Here is a 16,781-nt window from a genome sequence, read left to right on the forward strand (position 1 = left end):
TCTATCTATCTATCTATCTATCTATCTATCTATCTATCTATCATATCTCTATCTATCTATCTATCCTGTTATTCCACCTGCTCTCACGGTCCTCATCATAGTTTCAATGTGCATCTTGGTCTCTTCAGTACCAGATCCATGCGACAAATCCAGACTATAATATTTTAAACCCACCATGCTCTCCAATATGATGCCAGCTTTCCCTTTGCTACTGTTCGACAAATCTTCAGTCTGTGACATCCGCACTGCAGCCCCCTTTATTCTTCCCCTAATTTGTTCTACAGATGTTTAAAAGAACAGGTGTACCCCTGCCACCCAAATTTTATTCTACACCTGACTCTAAATTTCCCAGTCCTCTGCCAACTTGCCCAGTTCCCCATTTTGCCAAAGCGCACACCATAATGTCTGCACCCCCAGCTCCATAATCTTCCATAAACGTGCACTTCCGTCTGCCTTACAACATATCCATAGCATGACTCCAAATCTTATTCTCCCTCTGCTAATCGAGTGCCCACTCCTTGGCCATTTCCACTGTTTTCCACACATTAGTTCATCATTTAGCCCACCTACAGAGCCATTCCCACCCTAGTTTTATTCTACACTTGCTGCCAGTCTACCCACTCCTATGGAGGTTTGCCAGTCTCATCTCACCTTGGCACAATCTCACACTGTAAGATCCACAGACCCCCACATCCTGACACATCATTCACCCCCACCCTGTCTTGTACTACTCCCACAGGACACATCCAAGCTAAATCTTATTCTGTCTTTAAGATCAGGATGTCTGCATTTCCTTGAATATTAATTTTTCCCTCCTTTCCTTCAGGCCTGAAAGAATTCTCATGTGCTTTCTGATTGTCTAGATCCGTGTTTTCCAGCTTTTTTTTCTTAGGTGGCCCACTTTTTGTAACCAAAAAGATCCCAAGGCACCCCACAATTTTGCTAACCACAAACACACTCATTCTGATACTTGTGCTCAACTGTCCGAACGGGTGGGAGTAAAAAAGCAGCTCCGAGATCAGCATTCACAGCACTTAGTGAGCACATTGGTGGCACCTCCCAGTTACTTTGTCCCTTTGCCCGCCCTCTCTGCCTCAGAATCAGCTTGTATGCCAACTATCCACTCGCTGGCGACACACACCCAAGCAGCCAAGGGAGCTGTGTTGGCAGCATAGTGATAGTAGAGCTGCTTTTACGCCAGCTTCTCCAGGTAGTCCTGTCCTCCTCAGACAGGTCTTGCCCACCTGAGGATGTTGTCCCTCTCAGGTTCAGACCCAGGTGCGTTACACTATTATTTCGATGGCACAACTGGATAGCTGTCATGGCACACCATTGTGCTGCGATACAGTGGTTGACAAACACTGCCTGAGATGACTGGCGCTACTTTCATGCAGCTTTCATTGTTCATGAAGATGTTTTCGGTCTTGTACGTTTATCGTTTCCACAGCAATTCAATACTTTGAAACAGAAAGCAGGGGAAACAAAATTAGTTATCACTTACTCCGCACCCCATTAATCAACTCCAATTGTTACAACAAGAGCTGGAAAATGTCAGTGTGTACGCTCTTTTGGCCTTTGCTCTCTTGAATATTTTGTTTCTTTTTCCCTTTCATCACAACCCCTGGAGTTTTTATTATTTTCTGCCCTCCCAGGCCATGTGACTACAGCATTAGACCTATCGTTAGAGACATATTACTATTAAATTATTTTAAAGTGAATCCTGGCAGCTAGGGATGTCTCATGAGTCAAATGGCTTCCAGCCCCTGATAAGACATTGAACTTGAGGTAGGTTACCTTGACCGATGTTGAGATATTCTTACTTTGCATTTCAGCTTATTTGTGCCCAGTGAATGTTGAATACGTATATTGTGCACCAGTATAAAAAGAACCTGAGACGTTCAAGTGCCGTTCCTGGTCACTTTTACACCACAAAACTGTTGATTCACTATTACATAAATAGGCAAAAAAGGAAGATTTCTTTATGTTATCTGAGGTCCACTTCCAGATTATGACAACAATGGAGCAGTCACAGGCACTGCCACTGTTTGGCTCAAAAATAATATTTATCATCGTCTCTGCATTGTTTGAACCAATCCACCCAAAACTGGGCCTGCTTGTCCTGAGGTTGCTTTCCACTATTTTTTTTACAAGGTGATTTACTTTATGACCTTTTTCACTTAATCAATCAGATATGAAATCAATGTGAATGGAAAGATATTTGTCCTGTCTCCGCTTTGCAAAGCTGATTTGATTTTACCAAAACAGTTCCTTAGAGCTGTCTGCATCACTCCAAACGTTTTCAAATGAATTTGATGCAAAGTGAGATTAAATCGAAGCTACATAAAAACGTTTTAGTAGCACCCCATTACCACAAAACATTTGACTACATTCAACTTTAACTACATTTGTCCAATATTCCATTAGTCTTCCGTGTTAGTCTGCAATGCACAACACGCCCCCAAATCTCGTAAGTGAAACTTCTTCAAGGCATCACACTTAACATTTAGTTCACTTTATTCTTCACTTACGAAAGCAAATAGGTTTTAATTACCGAGGGATTTAAAACCCAATTGGCGGCTGCGTGATCCACATAAGAACTGCTAGTTTACTGCCAGAGATGATCTTACGCGTTGGCATGCTTTAATTTGTGATTCGAATTTTATGATCTGTTTCCCGTAATTAACCTCAGTATTTCATGCGTCTTGATTATTTCAAACGCGATTGGTGTCTGATTGGTGATCTTTTTCTCCGCACGTGTTATTATCATTAAGCGGTCGACCGCCTTCATTCGTGTATACAAAGACTGTGCTGCGCTTCAAACTTTACTGCGCTTTGTTGATTTTCCCCTTTGCTGTTTCAAAATGTGGTGTAAAGACAAGGGTCAGATAGCCGTGGTGTTGCTGCTCTTTCTCTTCTGCGATGCTTTTGCTCAGCCCGTTTCAAAGGACGGAAGCAAATCGCAAAACACCAGAAGCCCGCGGTCGTGCATTATGTTGAGCCGAGAGCTGGCGCTCCGCAGACCGTAACCGCTCAGTGCACCGACAGTGAGGTGATCGTCACCATCAGTCCGGACTTGTTGGGCATCCAAAAGCCGGTGCAGCCTTCTGATCTTTCCATGGGTGGATGTGGCGTCACCAGCCCGGCCGGTGCTCAGCCTTTTGTGATCGAAGCGCCTCTGCAGGGCTGCGGGAGCACCGTGGAGGTGAGCTGATGAAGTGCTCTCGCATTTGTCCTTTTCCTAATCTTGTTTCTCGATGATTACTACTGAAAGCTCTCGTATGTGGCTCAGGTCTGGTTTATGTTCGTATGACGTTTTGGCGCACAAGTCGCAATTGATCAGGCACGCTTTAACGAGATCCTCTCTTTCTTTACGTTTTCATAGCGGACTGAGTGCTCATAGGCTTTAGTACAGCATAGGCAAGAAAGGAGAATTGAGTAGTTAAGCCTGCATTGTGTGCATAGACCCTTTATCGGTGGTGCAGTGCCCACTCGTGACCTGTATGTGGGCATTCTAAATATCAGATTATTCCTTTGAAGAAGCCTTCTAAATTCTGTTCAGTTAAGTTGACTAAACCTAAGTTGAGGTTTTTCCATTTTCCCTCACAAACCCGCATTCCTAAAGCTTTCAGGTGTGAAATCTACAATTTAACACCCCAAACCATTTCAATATGCTTTAATCAATATGGTGAGTAAACTGGTTTGAGCATCTGTACTAAAAATTGGGAGAGGTGTACTGCTTGGACATTTGCTTAAGTAACCTTTTGGGTGAATGGCCAGTAGTCAGCCCTTTGGTGGGAGATCTTTACAGATCAAGAAAAGGATATCTGGAGCCTTTAAAAGGATTATTTTGTTACAATCCTGAAAGATTTACATCTTGCCTGAAGGGGCCGAGTTGCCTCGAAAGCTTGCATATTGTAATCTTTTTAGTTGGCCAATAAAAGGCGTCATTTTTCTTGGCTTTTTCTCCTGAAAAGTTACAAAGCAAATTGCTTTATGCAACTTATATTGATTAAACTTTTTCACTACAAAGGGTCTCTGACTGTGCTGTTCGAGTCCAATCTAGATGTTTTTGCTCTTATAGTTTAGCATTGTCAGCTGAATAGCCCTAAACTGTTGGCTCTTTAGATGCTGGGAGCTCTCATAGTGTACACCTTCTCCCTGGACTACAATCCTTCTCCAATTGATGGTCTTCCCATTGTAAGAACAAATCCAGCTGTGGTGCAGATTGAATGCCAATACAACAGGTAAGGGAACCAAGTCCACTTGTCTGTATATACATTAGTATATACTTGGCCAAGTGCAAAACGGATGCGATGTACAGCACATTATGACGTGTTAAGCTACAAGAATCTACCCTGATTTGAAGACCTGTCATGTTGCTCACCTTTCTAATGTCCTTTTTCTTTCCCCAGGCTACACAATGTAAGCAGCAATGCTTTAAACCCCACTTGGGTTCCCTACACCTCCACAATATCTGCCGAGGACGTTCTAGGCTTCTCGCTTGTTATAATGAGCAGTAGGTGTACACATTTAAAAATCCTACTTTCCATTTGCACTAATGTGATCTGAACACCTTGTAACATTCCTGTCTGCAGGTGACTGGAGTGGGCCGAGTCCATCCAACACCTTCTTCCTAGGAGACCTCATTAACCTTCAAGCGCCTGTGGACAGCACTAACCATGAGCCTCTCCGTGTCTTTGTGGACCGCTGTGTGGCCACTCCTGGGTCCAATGCATCAGCCCCAGCCTACACCTTCATTGGGAATAATGGGTGGGTGTGAGGAATAGTCGGACTAGATCTTGGTCTGGAAACGCAATGCTATGGTCCATCTTGTGTATTGCAGGTGTTTCTTAGACAGCCAACTGACAGGCTCCAATTCCCAGTTCGTGTCCCCCAGAGTTGCCCAGTCTGTAATGCAGTTCCAGCTGGATGCCTTCAGGTTTTATGGCCTGACTACTAGTTCAGTAAGTCCTTTCCTCCCATCTTTGGAGGAATCCCATTGGATCTCCCAGGTTTGACAGTACTCTTGCATGTCTACTTGCAGATCTTCATTACCTGCCATCTGAAGGTGACCTTGGCGTCTGCTAATGTTGATCCTTTGAATAAGGATTGTTCATATGACTCTGCACTGAGCCAGTAAGCGACTGACTGGGAGGATGAGGGTGCACCTGTTCAGATGAGGTAGCAGGTTGTGATTGGTGGCTGTGCTTTCAGGTGGAGCTCAGTGGATGGGAACAATGCTGTCTGTAGCTGCTGTGACACAAGCTGTGCCAACGCCCCTCCCTTCAGGAGGGGCTCTGGTGCCCCTAAACACAGACGCAGGAGAGCAAGTAAGTGACTTTTACAGCTGGCTTCTGTAGTGTCCAGTCTGGGATACACCAACTAATTGTGTTTTGTAGGTGAAGTGAGTGCACCAGCTGGATGGCAGGAGACCATTTCTGTTGGCCCTCTTTTTCTGGAGAAGGTCTCTCCTTTGTCCTCTGTATCTCAGGCCTTGTCTCCTCGGCAAGATGAAGTCTCTGCAGGTAACTTGTCTGTACAGTGTAAATGCAAGCCATGTTAAGGACTGCTTTTGAATCTAGCCTAGTGAGTTGCAGTGTGTTTAGGTTTTCTTCATTCCTAATGTCTGTCTTTTCTCCTTGCAGACTCCCAATTCCAAGATTCCATCCTTGGTGCTGTTGTAGGTGTCCTGGCTGTCTCCTGTGTGGCTGTGCTATTCTTTACATACAGAAAAGCAAAGGGCTCTGTTAATACTAAGCAATAAAATTTTTAAAGTTCACAGCATTGCCTATAGTATATTTTCAGGGAGTGGTGTACCGGTGCCTATTTAAATAGCATTCTGGTCTTTCTGAATCTTCTAGACAGATGGTGCCACATGCATGGCCATTGCCTCATGGAACAATCTCTGACCATCAATTTGCTTAGGATTTTAGGTGTGAGTACTAAAGAAGCTTCTCTCTAACCAAATTTGGTAGAAAGTGTCCTCTCCACAAATGTGCCTACTAGTCGAGGCAATAGTCTCCATGCACTCTTGTCAGATTTTTGGATGGCAGATCTCCCATTGCTCTTAATCTCTGGTACCCACCAGAGTTCAGACATTACAGCAGCTATTCATTAAAATGGCACAATCTAGACCCGAGCCTCAAAATGTGTTGGGGGCTATGAATGTGACAGCCCATGCCACCTGTCATTTGTGATCGATTTTATAGCATTTTCTCAGCATTCAGACAAGCCCAGCAGCTCTTTAACCCAAAACATTTGTTTTCTGTATGCATCAGGATCACAAAGTAGGGGACTAAACTTATTGGGGTGGGGAGGCAAACAAGTGTCTAAATTTACAGACCCTACCCGTGACAAACTGTTAGGCTAGAAACAAATTTAAAACAAGCTGACAGGACCAAAATCCTGGGTATCCAGCATGAAGTGTGTCATTGAGCAAAACATTTTGGCTTTGATTTAAAGACCCTTTTTGTGGACTGAATCTTAATGGCACTCATAACTGAGTAACCCTGCTGTCAGATCTTTATTTTGATTGATCTTTTAGATGGAGCTCTTTCTCCACTAAGACAGGTTCTTGCTGCAAGAACAGCAATTCATTTTATTTACAAGTGTGTGTGTGGGGTTTTTGTGTGTATGTGTATATGTGTATATATATATATATATATATATATATATATATAGTTGCTCTGTTTCATGATCCAGCAGGAATGTCAGAACTAAAGATCTATTCTCCATGGTGGATACGAATCAAACTTGATATTTTTCTCTTCTAGTTTCTGGGATTTCATTACGTAAAACCAACTGGTGCAACAACAAATTATAGGTGCCTTGTAAGAAGGATTCTGTTTTATTGTAAGAGGTACAAGGTTTTGAATTTGACATAAAGCAGGGGTCCTCAATTGCGGTCCTGGAGGGCTGAATTGGCTAAAGGCTTTCATTCCAACCAGGGTCCAAACTAGAACTTGGTCCTTGCTGCTGATGAATGTTGATTTAATTGCCTTGTTGGTGCCTTTTTATTCATCAAAGACAAATTTTAGTTATTATACATCAGGGGTCCTCAATGTACACTCCTGGGGGTCTGTTATAGTTGCAGGTTTTCACTTCTAACCGATTTTTAGTTCCCTTGCCTGTTACCGTTCACAAATCCTAATTGCTTATTAGATTTAAGCAGCAGCATTAAGTTTTAATTGTTGCCCGTTATCTTTATCAGACATTCATTAATAATGAGATGCAGATAACCAATAAACCATGCAGCAGCTCAAGTACTTGTCATGAACTATCGGTGATTTAAAAAAATAATAATAATAATAATATATATATAAAATGAATGAGAGGAACTGGCCGGGCCATTAAATTTAAATCTGTTCTGGGCCGTAAAACACATGGATATGTTCTCTTTGAAGGACACTCTCTACAGTGCAATTACAATTGCTCTTGGATGAATGCAAGCATTAAAAAAGCTAAATAGTTAAATACCAAGTTTCATCATCCGCATGGACTGCTTACTAATTACCGTACTCGCGGACAAGTTCTCCCGTGGATAAGTCAGAGCTTGATTTTTATCGTACAATTTCTACTATTTTATAATGTCGCTCGCATAATCGAATGCGGAAAGCTCACTCTATTGGTCCAAGAGATTACGATATGCTATCGCCCACCTGAGGGTAACGGAGCACACGGCCTTTATGTGGGTGTGGCAATGCGCTCTATCAGCGTCAGCGCCTAATCTCGCTCTTCTGTGCCCACGTGACCACACGGTAATACCCAAACTACTCCAAAGCGACGTTTGCACTTTTCTTTTTTTGTATCTCGCACCTTCAATCTAAGAGCATCCCTTATCTACGATGAAGCGTCCGATCAGAAGAAAATATAAAGCTGGTTTTAAATTAAACGTTGAAGTACGGAAAGAAATTGGCAACTACGCTGCTGCAACAAAATTCAATGTGTCTGAGAAACTGATGTGAGATTGAAGGAGGCAAGAACATGTAAAAGAAAAATTAAGCGTCGCATTTTTGAACGGGTGTACAAGTCGGTCTGATATGATCGACTTTTCGGGTTTCAAGACCCGACCTGTACATGATGGTAGACGGAATAAAAACCTGCAGCCACTGCAGCCCTCCGTGATTGAGGACCCCGTCTTAAGAATTTCTCAAACTCATTCCAGACCAGCTTTTTAATGTTTTTCTTTAATTGTTTTTGTGGGTGTTGAGATGAAGACCAAATGTCATTGCAATACAAGAAATCTTTTAACAGCGTACACTTGGTTAATATACTGATGTCGGAAGAATAACAAAACTCGGAAGCTTCTTGATCCAGGTAAAAAAAAAAAAAAAAACAAAAGGTCATGCAGTCTCCTTTTTATTATATTAAAAAAGAAAATAAAATCTTGCTCATGCGCACCTCTATGCACCAAAATCACGCCAGCACTTAACAAAAAGGAAACACTTCTTTCAAGAGCATTTTACATTTATATGTTAAGGGGGGCCTGTCAAATGCGCTTTTAAGTTTCTATCTGGTTATAAGCTCTTGTTTCCACTACTGGCACCTGTCCCACTCTCTGATTGTGTATCCACAGATTAAATTTGGAAGAAACTCAAAACCACTCAAATTTAGATTGCTGGGGGTAAAGCGAACAAACTGATGTTGCAAACTGTCTTGCAACCAAAATTATATCTGGTGTGCTTATTTTTGTCCTTTGATTAGACAGGAAAATGCATCACCTCCATTCGTTTATAGAGCACCACGTGGTCTTTGACACTGAGAAGGAGGACAAAATTGCCTTGTCTTTGTTCAGGGGCTCTGTTGCATTGTGGGTTTGGGTGTTTGGTCATACCTCGTGTTTGCTGGTTGTACTGCAGTTACACTCCAAGATTTCCCATTTGAATGCTCCTCATATGTTACATAGTCTGCTGGAAGAAAGAATTGCTTTTCTGTAATCTTTTTGTGTTTCCTAGTGAGGTTGGATTCAACTTGGCACCATCATCTTACTGTCCAGCACAGGAATACCCTTGACAGTGAAAGGGTCTCTTCAGTCTTTTATTGAGGAAAACTAAACTAACTATCCATTATGAGATATTGAAGACTAAAATAGATAGATACTTTATTAATAACAGAATACAATAACACAGTCCGCCTTGAGAGGCGCTGCTATTTCTCTAATATTATAAATAACAAAGCTAGTAATCCCAGAGTCTTATTTTCAACAATTGATCGTCTGTTAAACCAGGTAACACAAAGGAATGCCCCCAGAATACTTCCAGTGAAACCTGTGAGAACATTGCTGTATTTTTCAATCAAAAAATTAATGATATTAGAGATAACATAGTATATCTCCCCAACACTGCAGAACCTCCAAAGCCCCGGTACTCCATTATAAACAAATTAAATGCTCTCACCAGGGTAGATTTACCTGAATTACATAGTATAATCTCTCAACTGAAACCCTCCACCTGCGTCCTTGACCAAATACCAACCAGGTTTTTCAAAGAAATATCAGGCGTGCTAATTGACAATATTCTGGACATAGTTAATTCGTCATTAGATATGGGGTCTTCCCAGACTGTCTTAAGACTGCTGTAGTTAAACCCTGCTCAAGAAAAATAATCTTGACCCCTCTGCCTTTGAAAATTTTAGACCCATTTCTAACCTGCCCTTCTTAAGTAAAGTTCTAGAGAAGGCAGTCATTATGCAGTTAAATGACCACCTAAATAAACCTGCTATTCTTGATAAATTTCAGTCAGGTTTCAGAACAAATCACAGCACAGAAACTGCACTCGTTAAAGTAGTAAATGACTTACGGGTAAATGCAGACAGAGGCCATTTATCTGTTCTCATCCTCTTAGATCTGAGTGCCGCTTTTGACACCATTGATCACAACATTCTTAGAAATCACCTTAGTCAATGGGTGGGCCTCTCTGGCAGGGTCTTAAATTGGTTTGAATCCTACCTGGCAGGTAGAAAATTTTTTGTTAGTTGTGGTAATTACAATTCTCAAGACACATGATATCCGATATGGTGTTCCACAAGGCTCTATCCTGGTCCGCTGCTCTTCTCAATCTACATGCTTCCGTTAGGTCAGATTATCTCAGGTTACAACGTGAGCTACCACAGCTATGCTGATGACACACAGCTGTACTTATTAATAGCACCTGATGACTCCGACTCTTTCGATACACTAACACAATGTCTTACTGGTATTTCTGAATGGATGAATAGTAATTTTCTCAAACTAAATAAAGAAAAAACTGAAATTCTAGTAATTGGCAATAATGGATTCAGTGAGGTTATCAGAAATAAACTTGATGCATTAGGGTTAAAAGTTAAGACGGAAGTAAAAAATTTAGGGGTAACCGTTGACTGTAATCTGAATTTTAAATCGCATATTCATCAGACCACTAGGACAGCATTTTTCACTTAAGAAACATAGCTAAAGTTAGACCTCTTATATCATTGAAAGATGCTGAGAAATTAATTCACGCTTTTGTTTTCAGTCGACTAGATTACTGTAACGCACTCCTCTCAGGACTACCCAAAAAAGACATAAATCATTTGCAACGAGTGCAGAATGCAGCTGCTAGAATCCTAACTGGGAAAAGAAAATCCGAACACATTTCTCCAGTTTTGATGTCACTACACTGGTTGCCTGTGTCATTCAGGATTGACTTTAAAATACTGCTTATGGTTTATAAAGCCTTAAATAATCTGCTCCATCTTATATATCGGAATGCCTGACACGTTATATTCCAAATCGTAACCTTAGATCTTCAAATGAGTGTCTCCTTAGAATTCCAAAAGCTAAACTTAAAAGAAGTGGTGAGGCGGCCTTCTGCTGTTATGCACCTAAAATCTGGAATAGCCTGCCAATAGGAATTCGCCAGGCTGATACAGTAGAGCACTTTAAAACACTGCTGACAACACATTACTTTAACATGGCCTTTTTATAACTTCACTTTAACTTAATACTGATACTCTGTATGTTCAATTCTTCATAATAACTATTCACAGTGGCTCCAAAATCCGTACTGACCCATACTCTCTCTTCTGTTTCTTTTTCCGGTTTCTTTGTGGTGGCGGTCTGCCACCACCACCTACTCAAAGCATCATGATGCACCAACATTGATGGACTGAAAGCCAGAAGTCTACGTGACCATCATCATCAGGTCCTTCCATGAAAACCCTAAATACAAAGAGGACTGTTTGACTTATGTTAGGATTTTATTTTTTCTCCAGATTGCCCAGAGGGGACTGGGCTTTGGTCTCTATATAAATAAATGTTGATTGATTTTGTGGTCTGGAACATTTAATGAAGCCCTACAGATTTTATTTTTTTCTCCAGCCTTTCCATTTCAATGGAAGACCAATTTTAGCAATCTTATGAAACCTGAACTGGCGTTTGAGATAAAGGTTCCTGCAAATTAAGTGTAAAATCTCAAATGGTGATGCCACATTCCACTTAAACTACAAAAGTGTACACTGTTTTCAGGTAGCAGTAATCAGGTCTGCCTAGTAAGTCATGGAACAGCAAAGGGCTACTCCATACTAGTTTGAAGGGAGGTTTGAACAGAATGCGGTCTCTTCAGTCCAAGTGAGTGCAATAGGAACTCCCAGTGGCTCAGAGCCTCAGCCAACACTCCTCTTGCTGCTTTTGAGAGTCCCATTGTTTCAGATTTATTTATAGTCGATCGGGGCCGGCTCTACGCTGGGGCAAGAGGGGGCAATGCCCCCTTAAACAAATGTCCTGCCCCCTTAAATCAAACTTTCAGAAAGAAAATAATAGATTACCCACAAACTTAATATGGACAAGATTTACTACAGTAGCTGAAAAATCCACTGGAAAAGACACGAATGAGATGACAGGTTTCACCTCTTGTTTGCTCTTTCCCTCTGTGCTCTGTTTGTCTGCAGCTCTCACAGCACTTGGCAGAGATCCCCCACTCACCCTCCCCCCAGCTAAACATCCAATCACTGTTAGTATGCAAATGACCCGGTGTCAGGTTTCTCAGTAGGCGGGCAGAGCAAAATGAGCTGCGTAACAGCAGGTAGCTTTGAGGAAGCAGCAGATCTCTGTCAAAATCATAGCGACTCATGAGATAATTAACAACAACTATGTAGTTTTTACCTTAACTGGGTGTAACAACTGGAAAGCAACACTTGATCGAGATAAGGAGCTACAGAGGCATGTGTCCAGCCACAACCATGTGCATGCTTCAACCATCTGGACTGAGCATAAAAGCAGAAAGGCCCCGGGACTGTGGATTCAATGTTGGTGTGTAAAACACAACTTGAAAAAAAAAACATTTCTATGTCAAGACTATTGGTAGTGCTATAAGGTTTCTCTGTGTAAAGGAGTTGTGGGTCCGTGGGACTGCAGAAACCTTGAGACATGATGCAGCGTGTAATGATGATGACATTGCTTCAGGTATTTTTCTAAAACTGATGGAATATACCTTAGAGAAGGATGAAAAGCTAGCAAGCAATCTTATGGGTATCCCAAAAAAATGCAAAATACACTTCTAAGAATATCCAAAATGAAATTATCCAAACACTGGCTGACATGGTTCTTGGAGAGGTCAGGAAAAAATATGAAAGTGCTGATTCTGCAGGGCTTTGCCTCAAAAGTGATGGGACCAGGGATAGGTGCAATGTGGAAAATGTGTCTGTGATAATACGGTTTGTCAGAAATTCAATGCCAGAGGAGCATCTTATTGGGTTGCTTGACTTGCAACAACTTGACGCAGAGTACATCACCTCTGAGATCCTGTTCCACCTTTGTGATGCTGGCTACAGTGCTGACAGTATACTGAGCCAGTGTTATGATGGGGCTTCTGTGATGAGTGGGGTTAGAGGTGGGGTACAAGATCTGCTCCAAAAGAGGCTTGACAGATATGTCCCATACATCCACTGCTACAACCACCAACTCCACTTAGTGCTTGTGCAGGCCATGCAGAGTGAGCCGTGTGAAAAAAGATTTTTTAGCCTATCTAGTTCAGTCTACAACTTTTTTCACCACCACTATGTGCTCCATAAACATGATGCACCTTGTCTAAAAAAGCTGCTTGAGATCAGATGGACAAGCCACTATGAGGTGACAAGGTGCACTGTAGACAATCAAGAAGAAATCCTTAGTATCCTATCTGAGATGACAGAGGATGGTGATGATACAGTTGACCTGTGTACCGAGGCATCAGGCCTGCTATGCCAAATTAAGAGGCATCACTTGTCTGAGATTGGAAAGTTCCCAGTGCGGGTGCTTGGTGTCTGGAAACCAGCAAATGCTATTCTACAGTCTCAGTCAGTTGATCTGTGCAGTGCTTCTGAGGTTTAGTGCAGCACTGGACTCCTTTAAAAACATCCGTGAGGATGACTGTTGGGAGTGTCATCTAATATGGATTATATGAATTCCCCCTTGGGATTAATAAAGTATCTATCTATCTATCTATCTATCTATCTATCTATCTATCTATCTATCTATCTATCTATCTATCTATCTATCTATCTATCTATCTATCTAATGCTGAGGATGAGACACGTCCAACAAAGAGAAGGAGAACAATGAGCAAAAACCTGGGTCAAAGTGTTGTACTCTCAACTTTGGGCTGTACAGACTCTGCTGACCCTACCATTTCCCCCCATCAGTCTCTGAATAGATCCCTGCTCAACATCCTTGACAGGCCATTTCAGAAATAGAAACTAGACTTTCACACAAGAATATTGACCTGATGAGAGCCATATCTAGTGTTGCTCCCAAATCTATCACATTTCTAGATCCCATCCTGTTGCACCCTCTGGCTGTGATGGGAGTACAAGGAACCCTTTCCTGAGTTGCATAAATTGCATGTAACAGCCCTGGTCATTGGTGTGTCTTCAGCATCATGTGAGAGTTCCTTCTCCACTTTATCACGGGTCCTAACCCCCTATCGTCGCACCATGTTACACAAAAGAAAGAGGAATTGAGTGATTTTGGCCCATGAGAAGTCCATAACAAATAACTTGGCTATGGATGAATTTGGAAGAGTTTTGCAAAGTTAAATAGGAGACTGTTGTTGTAGAGTGGATTGAAGTGAAAGGAGAGTGGAGCTGTTCAGTTGCAAATGGAGAGTTCAGTTGATGTAAAACAAACAAGCTTTAAACAAGACAAAAAGACAAAAAAGAAGAAAAAAGTTCAAATGTTCTGTTCTAATCTGTTGTGTTCTACAAATTAGTTTGAGAATTGTAGGAAAAGACATTTTTTTTAATTACTAGGCCATTCCTTTTTAGTTTTCTAAATATTGGCTATATTGAGAGGTCTTATTTTATTCTTACTTTATTTTGCAAATTTATTTGAGCATTAGGCCATCCAATTAAGATAAATTTTATATTGTTGGATGTAAAGATCTGGATGGATATTTTATTTTATTCTTTATTTTATTAGATTTTTTTCTTCTATTTTTCAGTTTTATTTTTCAAAACTTAGTGAATTGATTTTTTTTTTATAACTTGGCCTACCCTTTTTAGTTTTGCTAATATTGGCAATAGTGAGAAGTGTTTTTGTTGGGTTCGAATATATTTGATTTAGGCCATCCAATTAAGATAAATGTCATGTTTTTAGTTGTTTTAATCTGATGAGGAAAATTTTATTTTATTTTTTGTTGTTTTATTTTTCAGTTTTCCTCCTTAGGGATTGCCACCTTATTGTGGTCAGGGGGTTTTCATGCCTCGGTGACCCTAAGAGCCACACCAGCAGAAGCTTAGCCTTCAGGTGGGACACCCAAGTTGGACAGGTCTTAGGGTAGAGGCCTGACAAAGTGCAATCCAATGACATGACGAAAACAGTTATCCAGAGCACCCCCACCACCACCACCACCCCACCCCTTTCCCGTCTCCGTCGCCACCATGTGCCCCCTTCATATTTCTGTCAGCCCCCTCATATATGCCTGTCTTGAGCCGGCCCAGCTAGCATGTTTTATTTTATTTATTTATTTATTTATAAAGCACTTTAAACACAACATCAAGGCTGACCAAAGTGCTGTACAATAAAAGCCCAACATATCAGACAAACAATAACCAAAGGCTAAAAGAAACAGAAACACATAAATACATAAGAGCTGAGGAGATTCATAATAAAAAGTACACAGACAGTCAACATATCATACTGGGTTAAAGGCCAGGGGGTAAAAGTGCGGTTTTAAATAAGATTTAAAGACAGCGAGTGACACAGCCTGCCTTAAAGTGCTACGGCAAATCGTTTCCAAGTTTTGGAGCTGCAACTGAAAAAGCTCGATCACCTTGGAGTTTGCGTCGTATCTTAGGAACGCATAAGAGCACCTAAATCACACTGAAAACCTGTGGAAAGATCTGAAGATAGCAGACCACCAACGCTCACCATCTAATGTGAGTGAACTTGAACAGTTCAACTGTAAAGAAGAGTTGGGGCAAATATCGAGTGGGCTCAATCTAGGTGTGTAAAGCTGATAGAGAAGATTCAACAGACTCAGGGTTGGCATTAAAGCAAAAGGGGGGTCAACAAAATGACATTGGCATTAGGGGGTGATCCTTTAATCATCTCAGTAGGTCTTGTTAATGTTTTTTTTAATTCTTTGACTCTTCTCTGAAGAGTGACAGACAGCATGGGATCCTCAAAGCCACTCTCCAAAGATCTGAAAACAAAGATTGTTCAGTCTCCTGTTTTAGGGGAAGGCTACAAAAAGCCATCTCAGAGGTTTAAACTGTCAGTTTCAAGTGTAAGGAATGGAATCAGGAAATGGAAGGCCACAGGCACAGTTGATGTTAAACCAACCTAGCAGGTCTGGCAGGCCAAGACAAATACACGAGTGGCATATGCAGAGGATTATGAGAATGGTTACAGACAACCCACAGATCACCTCCAAAGACCTGCAAGACCATCTCGCTGCAGATGGTGTGTCTGTACATCGTTCTACAACTCAACACAATTTACACAAAGAACATCTGTATGGCAGGGTGATGAGAAAGAAGCCCATTCTGCACTCGCACCACAAACAGAGTCACTTGTTGTATGCAAATGCTCATTTAGACAAACCAGATTCATTTTGGAACAAAGTGCTTTGGACTGATGAGACAAAAATGGAGTTATCTGATCAGAACAAATAATGCTATGCATGGTGGATGGAGAACAACACATTCCAAGAAAAACACCTGCTACCTCCTGTCAAATTTGGTGGAGGTTCCATCTTTTGTGGGCTGTGTGGCTAGTTCAGGGACTGGGGCCCTTTTTAGAGTTGAGGGTCGGATGAATTCAACCCAATTTAAAAAAAAAATTTAGGATAAAGCGTCAGTCACAAAGTTGAAGTTACGCAGGGGATGGATATTCCAACAAGACTATGACCCAAAACACAGTTTGAAATCTACAAAGGCATTCATACATAGGGAGAAGTACAATGTTTAGAATGGCCATCACAGTCCCCTGACTTGAAGATCATCGACAATCTATGGGATGATTTGAAGCAGGCTGTCCATGCTTGGCAGCCATCAAATTGAAGTGAACTAGAGAGATTGTATGAAGAATGGTCAGAAATACCTCCATCCAGGATCCAGACACTCATCACAGGCTATAGGAGGACAGCATCGAGAGGTAAAAGATAGATAGATAGATAGATAGATAGATAGATAGATAGATAGATAGATAGAATAGATAGATAGATAGATAGATAGATAGATAGATAGATACTTTATTAATCAAGAGGATATTCACATAATCCAGTAGCAGTATACTGATACAAAAAAGAAAAACAATATTAAATTAAAGAGTAATAAAAATGCATGTA

At 41.3% G+C, this 16,781-nt stretch overlaps 1 protein-coding gene across 1 annotated transcript; it reads left to right on the top strand.

Annotated features, from left to right (window-relative positions):
* The first annotated feature begins 2,771 nt into the window (after positions 1 to 2,771).
* On the top strand, positions 2,772 to 5,779 carry LOC120521934 (zona pellucida sperm-binding protein 3-like). Its single transcript, XM_039743198.1, has 9 exons — positions 2,772 to 3,202; positions 4,126 to 4,244; positions 4,413 to 4,516; positions 4,596 to 4,770; positions 4,844 to 4,964; positions 5,045 to 5,136; positions 5,215 to 5,330; positions 5,400 to 5,525; positions 5,646 to 5,779. The coding sequence occupies exons 1-9, from the start codon at positions 3,116 to 3,118 to the stop codon at positions 5,762 to 5,764; spliced, it is 1,059 nt and encodes a 352-aa protein (XP_039599132.1). The 5' UTR covers positions 2,772 to 3,115; the 3' UTR covers positions 5,765 to 5,779.
* The last annotated feature ends 11,002 nt before the right edge of the window (positions 5,780 to 16,781 follow it).

This window comes from Polypterus senegalus, unplaced genomic scaffold, assembly GCF_016835505.1.
Source record: "Polypterus senegalus isolate Bchr_013 unplaced genomic scaffold, ASM1683550v1 scaffold_5794, whole genome shotgun sequence".
Taxonomy (NCBI): domain Eukaryota; kingdom Metazoa; phylum Chordata; class Cladistia; order Polypteriformes; family Polypteridae; genus Polypterus; species Polypterus senegalus.

Excerpts from the sequence above, each read along its gene's own strand:
- LOC120521934 (XM_039743198.1), top strand. The coding sequence starts at position 3,116 with ATGGGTGGATGTGGCGTCACCAGCCCGGCCGGTGCTCAGCCTTTTGTG. Across the intron at positions 3,203-4,125 it reads GCTGCGGGAGCACCGTGGAG|ATGCTGGGAGCTCTCATAGT; the intron begins GTGAGCTGATGA and ends TTGGCTCTTTAG. Across the intron at positions 5,137-5,214 it reads TATGACTCTGCACTGAGCCA|GTGGAGCTCAGTGGATGGGA; the intron begins GTAAGCGACTGA and ends CTGTGCTTTCAG.